Source organism: Perognathus longimembris, chromosome 2, assembly GCF_023159225.1.
Source record: "Perognathus longimembris pacificus isolate PPM17 chromosome 2, ASM2315922v1, whole genome shotgun sequence".
In the NCBI taxonomy this organism is placed as follows: Eukaryota; Metazoa; Chordata; class Mammalia; order Rodentia; family Heteromyidae; genus Perognathus; species Perognathus longimembris.
Genome location: NC_063162.1, coordinates 39,974,752 through 39,990,474, shown reverse-complemented (window position 1 = coordinate 39,990,474; position 15,723 = coordinate 39,974,752). Strand labels below are relative to the sequence as shown.

The following is a 15,723-nucleotide window of genomic DNA, read 5'->3' as shown; positions in this document are numbered from 1 at the left end:
ACAAACAGGAATATCTCACACAAATATATTTTGATGATGATTTCATCTTTAGTGTTTCAAATGGCACAGGAGCATCACTGTTACAAAAATTTATTCTCACTACCTATAATAATAGATGTAAATGAGGACATATATTTGACTGGGTCTCTATTAATACATGGGAGAAACTGTAGAAATTTTTAAAACCAATGTTTTAATATAAATTTTTCATTTCCATTTATCTTAAAAAGCATTCTTTCAAAAATTAACTTACATATTCTTACCTATACTTATGTTTCTAGATGAGAGATGAAGACTGTGACTGCAGGTGAGGGCATTCTCTTCTGAAAATTTACCTGTGAATTTTCTCATGCTGGAGGTCAACCCAATGGTAATATTCATAGAGAATAGATAACAAATAGATTCATAGGGAACAAATAACAAAGAAATAACAATATATAACTAAGAACATCTTATAACATTTCACTTCCATCTCCTGTTGTGGTCATCATAACTTCTAAAGGAGCAAGGTTAATTGAAAATGATAATTTTTATAGGCCTACTATTAGTATATGGTGAGATTAGCTCTCAACTCTTCTTACCAAATCCCATATCCTTTCCATTACTAGGCTGTACCTCATCTCACACACACACAAAAAAACTAAACAAAAGCTGTCAGTGTTTTGTTGTTACTTTCCTGGCAAAGTAAATATGTTCTGTAACTGTAAGAGCTTATTCATGTACTTATTACAATTTTTTTAATTTGCTTCACAATACTTACGAAGGTTTGTAAACTCATGTTTATATATATGCATGTATTTGCTTGTTGTTTGTCATTCCAACTAGACCAAATGTTCACAGGGCAGTCTACAGGACATCACTACTTACTTATTAATTCACTGTTATACTTTTAAGGAAACAGGCCTATAGTAGCCAAATGAATCTATATAGTTTCAAATATAATCCCTTCCATTGTAATTGCCAAAAGAACAATGGATGCATTGAAAAAACAACTCTGCATTCCTGATAAAGATGGCAAAGGCTCCATCTTGTTTGTTACCCAGAGTCAAGTCTAGTGACTGCCTTAAAGTGGGTATTGAATAAACATTAGCTGATTACTAAACATTGCAGAAATGTTTCCAATTCTGTCTTTCATTCCTAAGCTATGAAAATATTACAAAGTATGTTTGCCCTCAGAAGGAGGTGGTATTGAGCAAATGCTACCTAGTAGCCAGTACCCAGAATCTTATCTTCACATATTGGTCACTCTCAGAGCCAAAGAACTGAAAATTATTCTCAACTATTAGCTGTTTCTCTCATTCAGATATTGTTTCCAATAAAATCTGACATCTTTCTCTGCAGATGACATCACCAACTTATGAAAAATAAAGCCCTAGTGTTATGTCACTGTCTTAGCATTTTTAATCTTGAAAGGAAAAAGCATATTTGTTACAAAATTCAAATAATACACAAAAAATTCTTCCTTAGATCTAGTCTTAATTCCAGAGAAAAATATCTTTTAAATTTTCTATAACATTTCCAAAATGTTTTATTCACTTATTCCTGTATGTATATGTTCTCAAGATAAGTACTTTCAAAGGGTGATGTGAATATGAATCTTTTAAATGTCAGTTTTCAGAAGAAAGCCACAATAAATGGAAGAAAATTTTTATAATTAGTAGACATGACCTCCATTTTTTTTTCTCAGTTAACTCAGTAAGAAAATTCCGGTACATCTCACAAACCAGATGCAAAACTTCCTTTGTCTTAAGATAAAAAATTCGGAAACCTTACTAAAAATTTTTATCTTGTGTTTTCCTTCCTTTAGTTTTTTCTACTGACTTGAATAAAACCTCCAAAATATGTAAAAGCATGAAAGCCTTGTGATGTGGGAAGAGGGGAAATTCCCAGGTGCTGATCCCAAAATACAATTATTAGCTTTACTCTTAGTCAAATTATTGATTTCCTCTTTGCTTTTATGTTCTTATCTATAAAATGAAGATAGAAATTTCTGTTCTGATCTAATTTATTATGCAAACCAAGATATTTCTAAGGGTTAAAAAGGGGGCATTTTTTGATAATTCTCAGAGGCAGAAAGGTATAAACTGGTACCACTTAGAGCAAACCTTTGCTTAGGTCAATCTTAAATGTTACTGTCTCATGCTATTTCTTTGCAGACATCTTATTCTCCACCCCCAACATCTGGCAAACCTTATTCTGTTCCTCATTGCTATAGGTTTTTTGTTTGTTGGTTGTTTTTCTTTTCAACCGAGCCATATAAATGGAATCCTAATATGTAGCATTTTCAAACTAGCTTCTTTCATCAATACAACGTATTTGATCTGAGTGATTTTAGGATCCTTTTTTTTCATTTTCACTGAGTAGTACTCTGTTGGATAGTATATTAAGTTCTGTTTACATATGTTTGGGGATTTTACTGACTTTTAGCTATATGGAAGAGAATGTATTTATATATACATATTTTTACAAAGGTTTTGATTTCATGTGTCTAAATACCTAGGAATAGAATTTCTGAATCACACATGGACATTCTGCACTTTAAGACACTGTCACTGCTTTCCAGAATACCCCTGCATGTTCTGTGGTGTGTGTTTCCAACAGAAATGATAGAGAGTTCTAGCAGCAGATCATTTCATAATTTGTTTTTAACAGCCACTCTAGTAGTCATAAAATCATTCATTATCATTTTAATTGGCATTCTCTATTTGACCAATGTTAAGATGTTGATCTCCCTATTTGCTTTCTGTATTTTCTCTTTGGCAAAGCATTTGCTCAAATCTTTTGACCCTTTTTTTGTGTGTGTGTGAAGTCATTGGCCCACTGTTGAGTTTTTATTATTATTGTTGCTTGAATTTATTCATACTATATTGACATTAGAAGTACTACATGAAATCAGTTAATGTACAGCAATGGTGGTTACTTTACAGGCAACAGAATAAGAACTAAAGATGATATTTACTCGTCGAAGATAATAGAAGTAACATGAAGTAAAAGCAAACTTAAACTTATTACCTGAGTTAATTTTCCCACTTTTCCCACTTTCCCACTTTTCATACTGAAAATTGGTGTACTATTTCTTTTCCCCACATTTTTATTATTTTGTTTTTAAGTTAGCATACATTTGGCCTGCAAGGGGGGGTGGTGTTCATTGAGATAAATACATATATACACACATGTTCCCATTGTTCCCTTCTTCCTCTGTCATTTTCAAACAACATTTATGTTATATTTGTGTGTGTGTGTGTGTGTGTTTTCTCAAGGTGAACATTCTACCTCTTTAGCCACAATGCCACTTCTGGCTTTTTCTGTCTATGTGGTGCTGAGGAATCGAACCCAGGGCTTCATGCATGCTAGACAAGCACTCTACTACTAAGCCACACTCACGGTCCCTTGGTAAAAATATTCTGTGCACTGAATACAAGTGTTTTCTTGTAGAATCTGTAATTTAAAGATATGTTATTCACTCTTTTTCACAGACTAAATTATTGATGAAGTATAATTTATTATTGTTTTCTTTGTGGATTGGATTTTTAGCATTGTCTGCAAACTGTTGCCTAATCCAAGGTCATGAAAACGCTCACCTCTGTTTTCTTCAAAAAGTTTTAGAGTACTGTGCTTCTAATTTAAGTGAAATGGATTAAGTGATCTTCTTTGACTTAGTTTTTAATAGGGAGTTTAGTGTAGATTTATTGGTGTGTGGATTTTCTGTTTTAGTTTGGTTTGGTTTGATTTTCCTATGGATGTCCAAGTGTTCCATCTGCTTTTATCGATGAAACTGTCCTTATACCAATGAGTTTCTTTCACTTCTTTGTCAAAAATTATACTTTATCTTCTTTAATGTCCACAAATAAATTATGAGTGGTGCCACAAATTAAAGTAGTATGGACTCATTAAAAGTAAAGATGACTAAGAAGAGGAGATAATGAAGAAACAAGGTGAAAGAAAGAAATTTACATATAATGTTGTTAACACATAGAATATCTGTGGAAGAATAAATTGGTTTTCTCTGAGGAATGGAACTGACTGGAGAAAGAGTGGGAGGAATATTTATTTCACTGTATAATTTTTGGTGCCTCTTGAAGTTTAAGTCACATGCATATGTTATAGGTTTGGAAAAGTGAATTAATAATTTTACAAGTTATATTGAGTCTTACATTTTACAACCACAGGCTAATGAAGCCAGTTCTTCCTTCAGTATCTTGCACTCTCAATTCTCAGTCCAAAAAACAGTGGGCCTCAAAAGATGGTCATGCCATCCATGTCCATGTCATAGGGGGTGGGTGAAGGGAGCTTGTGCAACAATTAATTACCCCCAAAAGGTTTACATTCTAAATGCAGTCTAAGCATAGCAACAGCAGCAAATGATCATAGCCTACAGTCCATGACAAGCAGATTGAAGCAAGGGGCAAAAATTCTATTCCAAGAAGGAGGTGAAGGTGATTTCTTTTATGCCACTATACATTACATTGTGATTTTTTTTTCTCTTTCCTGTTCTGAGTTTTCTTTTTAACTGAAGTCAGCAAGCTGACTTCAACCTACAACAAGCTTCTTAACCTTCAGCAAGTTACTCAACCTACAACAGCCCATCTTCCAAAATAATTGTTCAGGTTCATCTACAAAGGACTGAAACTTTCCAATAAAAGCAAATACAAAGACACACTGTAAATAAGCTGTGTATTCACTCTCATAGATTTCTGTGTCAGATCTTCAGAGAAAATCTATTATTCCTCCAAATGAGTTTTCTGATCACTTAAACAAATAGAGCATTCCGTTCCTCTCATTACTTGTCATAATAAATACTTTCAAATTAATGTATGACACAGTTAATATGTACGACACTGCTGTTTCCTTATAAATTTCCTGTCAAACTTTGAAATAAATAGGCTCATATAGCAGAATGGATCTATATAGTTTCAAATATATTTAAAGCTCATTTTATTCCTTCCATTATAATTTCTGAAGGAACAACAAATACATAATAAATGTCTACTTTTCTGAGTGCAATTTCTCAAATCTAATAAGAAATACAGAACACTAAAAATGTAAAGCCAAAAAACTGAAATCATTCAATCTTTATGTAACAAATATTAATTTCTCTCTCATGTTCAAATGTTGAGTTTAATAGACATGAAAATTTCCCATATATTTTAATGTTACATTAAATTAGTTAAAGAAGTGAACAAGGCAGGGTGAAAATTTGAATCTTCTTTTATATGGAAGAAGATATTTTTCTACAAGGAAATCAAAGATGCCATCTATTCCAAGTTAACATGAAAATTAAGACAGACTTTAGAGTAAGGTACATTTTAAAAGAGATTATTTTGTAAAAATACTTGGATAACATGGCCAAACTCAAAAACGAATAAATAGGGCTGGGGATATGGCCTAGTGGCAAGAGTGCCTGCCTCATATTCATGAGGCCCTGGGTTCGATTCCCCAGCACCACATATACAGAAAATGGCCAGAAGTGGCGCTGTGGCTCAGGTGGCAGAGTGCTAGCCTTGAGCGGGAAGAAGCCAAGGACAGTGCTCAGGCCCAGAGTCCAAGCCCCAGGACTGGCCAAAAAACAAACAAAAAAACGAATAAATAAATCCATATTTCTTCAATAAGAGACATTAGAATGGAAAGGGGTACACTTTTTTGTTTAATTTTTGCTTTTTTAAGAACAGATCGATCCTTAGTGTGACAATAAATACCTGTATCTCAGCTACTTAGGGAGTAGAGGTATGAAGATGGTAGTTTGAGTCCAGACTGGGAAAGCTAGCATGGACTCTATCTGAAAAAAATAGATGTCAGCACTCTGGTTGAGCATAAACTCTGATGTTTCTGTTCTTTATGGGACCTCTCATATGGGGTCTCCCAGGAGCAATGTTCTCTCAATTTTAACTTCCATTGGTAATTTCCCTTCCCTTTTCTTTCTGAACTTTTAAGTATGTTCAAGTGAGACTCAATGATTCAGATTTTACAATAATTACAGTAAAATGTTGTAGCACATGATTGATTGAGTGTGGACAAGGGCTGGGAGCCCATATCCCCAGGATCCAAAAGAAAGCCAAGGAAATTTTAGTTTTAGCTACTTTCATGATTTAGCAGAACAAACCATCTCAGAAAGTACTAATTCAACTTTTGATGTGGATAACAGAGCTCCTTGGAGAGCTCATTGAGAAGAAAATACTACAATGTTATAACTAGAAAAGAAGTTCTTAATAGGGGATCATTTTCCCAAATGTGATGACTTGGACAAGCTGTTATTCAGTGGCTCAACTGAAATTTTTTTTCTGGTAATAGTTGGAAAACAGGGTACATTATGAATGAATTTCAAGAGTGCTCAAAATTAAACTCTTCCTGTTGTTAGGTCCTTATTAGATCAAATGGAGCTGTTTGTACCAAGAAATAATCATAGAACAATCAGATTATCAATCTGTAAAATACCTAGGAAGGAATTTAAAACCTAAGCCCTTTCACTTCTTCTGTCTTTTTGGCCAAGATTGTATTTTGTGCAAGAGGTTATAAAGGAGGTGGGGTAAGAGTGAATTGATCATATTTTCCATTTGTACAGTGAGAAAGAGGTACACTCTTCCACAAGGAAAAAATGTAATAATAATGAAAGTCAGACTATCATCAGGGTCTTCCATACTACTCAGCATCTTCCAGTACATGAAAAAAAAATAGTTCACTTATTTAAGCCACTCTGAGTCAAGTTTCTGGTCTTTATAGCTAATTATGTATACTAGTTCATTGCTTTTATTTAAATATTTACTACAAGTTATAGTGTTCTCCTATTTTAGAATCTGGGTTTGATTTCCCTACTTTTATCTCAACTCAACCAAACATTAATGTTTAGTAATTACTGAGAGACTAATTGACCTCTTAAATTGTACAGATGGGGCTTTGGTACAATTTCAAAAACAATATTTGTAGGGTGCTTCATCTTTATCTTGTTTTCAGTCTTTGAATTAACATATTTTAGAGTTCAAGAGCAATATTCTCTCTAACTAACTTCACATTCTCTACGTGCATGTCATTCCAGTGCTCACTTCCTTTTTTTCACTAAAGATAAATTTAAAGTGAAGGCACAGAATATAAAAGCTGTTCTCACTTAACAGGCAGAATTGGGACTTTCTTCTTTAAAAAGTAGGCTAATTCTAGCAAAAAATATATTTCTCTATTGAATTTTTAGTGACTTTTGAATATTTCAACTATTTGTAAATTAGATAATCTTTCCATTTTTTGTAGATGTTGCTGCTTTACATTTTTCCAAAAGCCAAGACAGATGGCATTTTATGCTTTTTATTTAATTATAGCTGTGCATGCAAGAAGCACACTTAATACCATTGGTGTGAATATTTTCAAATGTTTCACAGATCATTTCATAAATTCTAATTATTCTCAACTTCCATAATTGGTTCAGAAACTAGTTATCAACAGGGCATCTAGACTGATCTAGAATTGATGATATACAAGGTGAGCTTTCTAATCGAATTACAATTTTATGAATAATATTAAAATTTCTGAATATAATTATAGCTATTAAGCTATATATATATATATATATAACTTGGTAGCTATAATACCTATAACTATGTAATTATGAAAAATAATAATCTGTGGGCTGAGAATATGGCCTAGTGGTAGTGTGCTTGCCTTGTATACATGAAGCCCTGGGTTCTATTCCTCAGCACCACACATATAGAAAAGGCCAGAAGTGGCACTGTGGCTCTAGAGCTAGAGTGCTTGCCTTCAACAAAAAGAAGACAGGGACAGTGCTCAGGCCCTGAGTTCAAGCCCCAGGATTGGCAAATAATAATATTAATCTGATTAAAGAACTAAGGTGGAATGTTCATCCTATTGCACTTTTGAGCTCTCCTGATTTATTGAAGTGTTTTCTTGACATCTGATATGGTACAATCATTTGCTAAAATATGAAATTGACTTAGTACATATCTAGTGCTTTAATGAAGAGAATCAAGTTGTTTAGAAAAGGTAGAAAAATTTTAAATCTAAATTTTAAACATTCCCCAGAGATTTTCAACTTCAGTACTGTTGACAATTTGAGCTGAGTAATTCTTTGCACTTGGCCTCTTCTCATGAGACTAATAGCATCTCCTTCCACTGTGACAACCAAAAATGTCTTCAAGCATTGACAAATGTCCCTTTGGGACAAAACTGTCCCTAACTACAATGTCCATTTCTCACAATTAAAACACCAATCTGAAAAATTCAGAGGACAGGAAAAGGAGTGATATAATCAACAAAATGTAGACTGTGAGACATTCTGCCCACCCAATGATCTGTTTGTTTGTTTCTACCAAGACCATTGACATGTGTGGAATATATTTTTACCTGACACATAGAAAGTAAGAGTTCTAAGAACTCACTAACTGGATAGTTGATGAGTAATGAATTACTGGAATCATGGCATTGCAGTAAAACTCTTGTGAAAAATTATCTTTTAGAACGTCTATTGAAATGCTTCAGAAGAAATTATGTGTAATTTGGGATTTGCTTCACATTGATCCATGACTAGGCTTGGGAGGAGTGAATCAACTTGAATAAAACAAGAATGGATGTGAGTTGACAGTGCTGAAAACTGAAAATATATTTATGAGAATTCATTGGAATGTTCTCTTTGCTTTGGACTGTGCTTAATGTTTATTCATAATAAATAGTTTTAAAGTATATCACTTTAATAGCTGTAGGCTGATATGCTATCCCTTTGTTAGAAAGTTAGTTATTAATTTCTAAATTAATTGCCCAGAGAAACAGACAATGGATTTGCTTTCATCTAAGTTGACAATGCCAAAAAAAAAAAAATACATGTGGATTTCAGAACAAAAAAAAAATAAGTTGGCTGCATCTATCACTCCAAAAATATTATTAAATCACTATTTGCTATTAGGCAGACAGAACAAAATTTGGTACAATGCCAAATATAATAGGTTTTTCACCAGTGGATACTACTGACAAACAAATTAACCCTGGGCTTCCACAAATAATTGATTTAAATTTCCCCTTTTATGTACTTCTTGATTATTTCTTTAAGTTATCATTTAAAGAACTCAACTTCAGACCTAGGTATTGTGGTACATCACTATCATCTCAGTACTCTGGAGAACAAGGTAAAAGGACTACAAGTTTGAGGCCAAGACCTCAAAACAAATAAGCAAGCAAACAAGGGAACAAAACCAACTTGGAAAACTATTATACTAAATATATACATATATTTGTATATATATATATACATATATACATATATATATACATATATACATACATACATATATACATACATATATACATATATATACATACATATATACATATATACATATATATATATATATGGTAACTCATGTGTCCTAGCACTAAAAAAAAGTGAGCTACTTCGCAATCACTGCTTAATTGAATAAAGAACAACCTAGGACAACAAAGTGATTGATTGAAAACAATATAATTCTATTACTAGCTTGTATGAGTCTATACTTTTCGACCTTATACCTCTTCAAAAATATAAATATTTAAAATGCTTTCTGACTGCAATTTATAGACATAGCATTCAAATGTTTATTTTGTGATTATCATTAACTAATGTTATCTCTCTGACCTAAATGTTGGTCCTCCATACCAAATTCATGTATTGGGATCTAATGGCCAAAATGATAGTATTAAGACATGAAGCTTTTAGGGAGATGACTAAATCATTTGGCTCCACTGCCTGAATGGTATTATCACTCATGTGAAAGAAATTGAATAAGGGCTAGTCTCCATAGGAAGACACATAGAAGGTGTAGTATATGACAAACAGATACTCACTAGATAATACATCTCCTGACATCTTGACCATGGACTTCCTAACCTCGACAATGAGAGACTTATTTGTGTTATTAATATATTACTTGTCTAAGGTATTTTGCTATGAACAGACAAAGACTGAAATTGGTATCAGGTGGCAGTTTTCTGTAACAAATACCTGAAAACAGTGGAAATATCTTTGGAAGGGGTAGTGTGTGGAGGTTGGAAGAATTTGGAGGTATATGCTGAAAAAAGCCTGTATTGCCAGGAATGACCATAAAGGGCTATTCTGGTGATAATTCAGGAGAGGTCAGCTATAGAGAAAGCCCCAATATTCTTAGTGATTACCTAAGTTACTATGGTTAGAATGGAGGTAGAAATACAGGAGGTAAAGACCATGTTAATTAGGCCTTAGGTAAAAATGAGGAATGTATTATTGGAAAAGTTAAGGAAAGTCTATTGCTGTTATAAGTGGCAAAGACTTTGACCAAATTGTATTTGCATCTTAGCACTTCATGGCAAACAGAATTCATCAGCCATGCCATAGGATAGTTGACAAGAGATCAGTTCTATTCTACTTGATTTGAAAAGGTTGTACAGAAAGATCTAGAAGCAAATAAATCTGCTAAAGTCCCAGCCAGGATGGGAACAGTTTTTAAACTTCTGAGTTCCTATTTCATATTAACCTGCATCAGAATTGTGAAGAGTAGATGAGATAGAACACACAGAGCATAACATGACTGCAGAACAGAAATACCACTAAATGTAAGCTGCTTCTGCTGCTTCTCTTATTATATGCCAAGTCTCTAATTCATACATTATATCATAGACCCATTGTAAATATTAAATTACTGCCTAAACAAAGAGATTTTACTTCCATTTTGAATGAAAATCCTTAAGAGGTATAGCGAACATACATCATATCCTTTTAGCTTATCTGTACTAAGGCACATAGAAATAATTTAAGAGTACATGTTTAAGGCATAAAGCTAACATCATTGGGGCAAAAATATTACTTTGCAGTACCATAGTGAAAAAGGAATTAATCCCAATTGAGTTAATTTATAAACTTTGCATTAAGAATAATTGGTTGGAAAATTTTCATAAAAGAATTGTGTTTTCAGGACAATAACTCTGCTTATCTTTGTTCTGCAGTTATTCTTTCCTTTTTTCCAATATGACTCTCATTTGTCACTTAGAAATTGCTAAATGAAGTGGTAAGTGCTACAAACACATAAAGGCAATGACCTTTCATACACATAACAACCTGGAAAGAAGCTTAATCCTTTGTTATAAACCCAGCATCTCTTCAATATGCCTAAAATTCAAAGGTTAATTCACATTCAATATTTTAACATATTCTTTACTATAGCTTGTTAATAATACGACTTTACTGTATCCTTTGCTAAGGAAGTGTTGAAGAGTTTGTTTCTGAATCTCTTGGATTCCAGCTTAAATTAACAGCAGATTTATATGCTAAACAAAGAGTCACAAAAAATCCAAACCAGGAACCAAAATAATTAAAAACATTAATAACTTCATTTTATGCTTTTAGTTAAACATCTAGAAAATGAGTTTCCCCTTAACCAATGGTGTAATGATGAAAGGGATGTCTGTATTATGTAGTCAAGTGTGATTAACTTTAAATAAATCCATTTTCATAAAATGTATTAGAAGCAGAACTAATAAAATTATTGCAAGACTATCATATTAGTATACAGTAATTAAAGACAAAATGAGCATATAAAATTTAAGGGATGAAGACTTGATTTATAATATTCATAAGGATTAATAACTTCCAAGAGAATAACTAATTTCTTTAAACAGTTTCAGTTTATTAAAAAACAGAAGTGTGAAATGACTTGGTCTCATTTTATATTGACCCATGTTAGAAAAAAAACAAGTTGATTATTAAAAAAGCAAATGGGAGCCAAGAGAAATAATCCATCCTAATTCATCATTAATTAATTTTGACTGGTTATTCTTGCTAGACATTTGTATTAAATTATTAATATTAAAGTACTTCAATAATTTAGCCAAGTGTGCAACATAAGTTATTTTAATGATACATGAATGATATCTTATTAACATTTTGAATGTTAATGATTGAATGTTAATGAATTTTGAATGAATAACTTTATTCACACAATCATAAATGTAATGATCATAGTAACAAGTTCAGATTTATGGTCTTACTTTAAAATATTATTTATTATGGCATCAAATGTTTACCTATTATTGTATAACTTTTTAGTATAAATCTTGTTAATTTGAGGTTTGCAATGAAGAAAAAGAAATAAACTATAGTGTCTGAAAATTACTTGTCAACATGTAGAATTTCATGAACTTCAACAATGAGCTTTAGACAGAATCAAGTTTTTTGTTGTACTTCTTTATCTGAAAAATTAAGGTCTGAAAATTCTAGGCTGAAGATGAATTCAGGAATCTTTGGGCTGACTCTTGGCTTTTGAGAAATAGATGTGACTACTGTTCAAGAGCTCCATCTTAAAAGTAATCATTTGCTTTATTTTTGAAGAGAAAATTGGTTGCTACTATACAGAAAGAAAAACATCACTTTCTCAATAGCTGAATGAAGGCATTTGTGCCACTGTATGTAGCACTTTCTCAGTGGTTGAATGAATGTATTTGTCCTCTGATGGGTGCAGCTATACCATAGTATGGTCACAGCATCACTAAGGATGGACTCTATTAAAAAGACATTGCAGCTTTAATGATCATTGAGCTCCTGCCTCTTTAGTGGATCTCATATAAACTGTGATGATAAGATATGGAAGGCAGAAAAACAAGTGGCCTGATAGAACCATTAGAACTGGGAAGTTTTTCTTCCCTATTCTTACTTTCACTTATAACTGTCTAGTGTCCAACAACAATGACTTTTTAGGTTCACTGGTGGAAAGACAAGCCACAACAAGATCCTTTTATATATTCTATTTCCATAATATATAATTATATTTCATATGTATATCTGAGAGATGAACATAAGAAGATAGCCATGGGAAAAATAATGTGCCCAAATGAAGCCTTTGCTAGTAATGTAAGTAGTCATTTTTAAATGATGTCAAGATATTGTGATCCACCACCATTTACAACCAATTCATGTCTTTTAATAAATGGTATCATCAAAAAGAGGTCAGCTTTTGTGAAAGGGTATTTTATTAAGTACAGAATTTATGCCTCATGACATCACATAACATATATTAACATTTACACAGATATATAAGAGAAAGAAATTTATCATATTACTAAAGAAAGTTCCTTAGGAAGAGATTGCTAAAACATACCAGTAGAATATTAAAAATAATAAGTATAAACTACTTTTTATTTTTATGTTTTATTGTAATGTCTTTATAATTTTCTAGACATTGTACATTGTATAGTGTAAATTGTATATTGGAGTTAGATGGCTGTTCTCTAAGGCTTGTTATAATTTCTAAAATAATATAATTGAATCTTCTTGCTGTGAACATCCTGTGGTAAGTTTTGTCAAGAATCCTAAAAACTCGGGGCTGGGGATATGGCCTAGTGGCAAGAGAGCTTGCCTCGTATACATGAGGCCCTGGGTTCGATTCCCCAGCACCACATATACAGAAAACGGCCAGAAGTGGCGCTGTGGCTCAAGTGGCAGAGTGCTAGCCTTGAGCAAAAAGAAGCCAGGGACAGTGCTCAGGCCCTGAGTCCATGGCCCAGGACTGGCGGAAAAAAAAAAAAAAAAAAGAATCCTAAAAACTCTGACCTGATTAAATTGATGAAGAAATGAAACTTTTAGATCTCTTTTGCTAAAATTGGTATGCCGTGTATTTTTCTCTAGTCTGTAGGAAAATAGAACATTATGCCTACTTTGCATAGGTTATAATAATTACTAAACCTACTCATGTTCAAAATATACATTGCAAATCTTACGTTTATTCAACAAATTTGACCAGTTATTATACATCTTTAAATGAATTTCTAAGATAAACTAAATTATCAATTTCACTAATAGTCTTAGAGGTAAATATTTTATTAGCATAAGAAAATATGCAACTTCTCCTCTTCTTTTCTCTACAGATGAATTTGAAAATGGCAAAAAAGATCAACAATATGAACTAAGGATATTAAGAAAGTTTACATTTGTTTCTACAGAAATTTTAACATACAAAACTCATTTGTGTTAAGCTATATTATATTAAAAAGTAATTATGGGGGTCATGATTTCTTTCTATCTTAGTGTTGTTATAAATTTGAAATTCCAGACACCCGTTAGTTTCAGTAAATAATAAATGTCCAAAGGGGGAAACTAATTTTACTCTAGACATGCATCACCTTGCATCATCATTATTTGTATGTAGTTTCTAAAATTACCTTGAAATTATGATATACAAAATAGAAATTGGTTAAAGAAAACCACACAAGAAAATAAGATAGGATTTCTGCCTTTGGAGCTCTTATCCTTTTTGTGATAGTGACAGAGGAATGAGTTTAAAAGGGGTGATACTGAGAAAAGAAAGATTTTTGTTCAAGAGTGTACCCAGTGCCACACTGTTGAAAAGAGAGGCAAGCACAAGACTGGGCCTAATCTCCACGGTCTGTTTGGTCGGAAGACAGGTCAAGCATCTAGATTCACTTACACAGATGACAGCAAAAACAAAGGCATCACCTGGGGAGAGAAGACACTGATGGAGTATGTGGAAAATCCCAAAAAGTACATCCTTGGAACAAAAATGATCTTCACTGGCATTAAGAAGATTGTACATCACTTTGACAATCAATCAATCAATCAATTTTTTTAAAAGAAGGGAGAAAGGGCAGATTTGATAGCTTATCTCACAAAAGCTACCAATGAGTGATAGCTACTGCCTTATTTGTTTATTGCAAAACAAATGTCTCATGGCTTTTTAATATGTACCATAATTCAATTGAGCTCTAATATCAGATTTCAGATCATGAATGGCTGGCAGAATATTTTTGGATGCTCCTGATTTAAGTAAAACTGGCTTGTGACTAAGTCAATATGATTTATTTAAAAAAAACACTAATTTTTTCCTCTTTCTGTGATACGATTGGATTTACTCATGTCCAAGTTTTTAACAAGTGACGAAATAATACCATCTCCAAATCTGTCAGATGGGTTTTATATTCAGATATGTATTCATAATTATGAGAACATCTTTCAAATACTGGGAAACCCTTCACTGCCTTAGGATCAAGCAAAATTAACCTATTTGAATTTGTGATCATTAACTTGTTAAAGGTAATGGCTGAAAATAAGCAAGCAATGTTTATATTTTTGGTCTTGACTATGCCAATTTAATTAGAATTCCCTGTCTCTGAAATCTTTCTTCTGCTTATTGAAAGGCATTTTAGTGTGGCTTATGTATAAATGGCACATAAAAAAAGAGTATTTAACAATTCTCACATTTTATAGCTGGTCTGTAAGTTCAGATGTTTTTTAAAGTGACTGTGATAAATACAATACCAACTTCATTTTTGAATTCTTTACTAAGACAGACTAAGATACAATTCAGTACTTTCTTTATGCAGCTATCCAGAAACATTTTTGTTAAACTATTGGGTATGTGTGATTGATAATGATGCCTTTTGCCAACTTCTAAGAGAAAAGGATTCAGGTAGAGGAGATAATTTGTAAATTATGTGGCCATAAGACTTAAGGTAATTAAAGATTCAAGAGACGTATATTCCCCATAAAAACAAACACATTGTGAAAGTGAAAGGCTGGATGGAGTAAAATATGTTAAGCAAACACCCTCTATAAGCAGGCAGGGTTGCAATTCTAATATCAGAAAAAATAGACTTCAAATTAAAACAGGTGAGAAGAGACAAAGACTAATAGAGGAATCAATCCCACAAGAGGATATAACAATCCTAAACATTTATATACCAAATGCCCGAGCACCCACCTTCATCAAGCAA

General features: G+C 32.6%; 1 protein-coding gene across 1 annotated transcript; it reads left to right on the top strand.

Annotated features, from left to right (window-relative positions):
* Window positions 1-12,805: 12,805 nt before the first annotated feature.
* On the top strand, window positions 12,806-14,639 carry LOC125343937 (cytochrome c, somatic-like). The gene is made up of 3 exons (XM_048336539.1): window positions 12,806-12,847; window positions 14,262-14,540; window positions 14,589-14,639. The coding sequence occupies exons 1-3, from the start codon at window positions 12,806-12,808 to the stop codon at window positions 14,637-14,639; spliced, it is 372 nt and encodes a 123-aa protein (XP_048192496.1).
* Window positions 14,640-15,723: the final 1,084 nt, after the last annotated feature.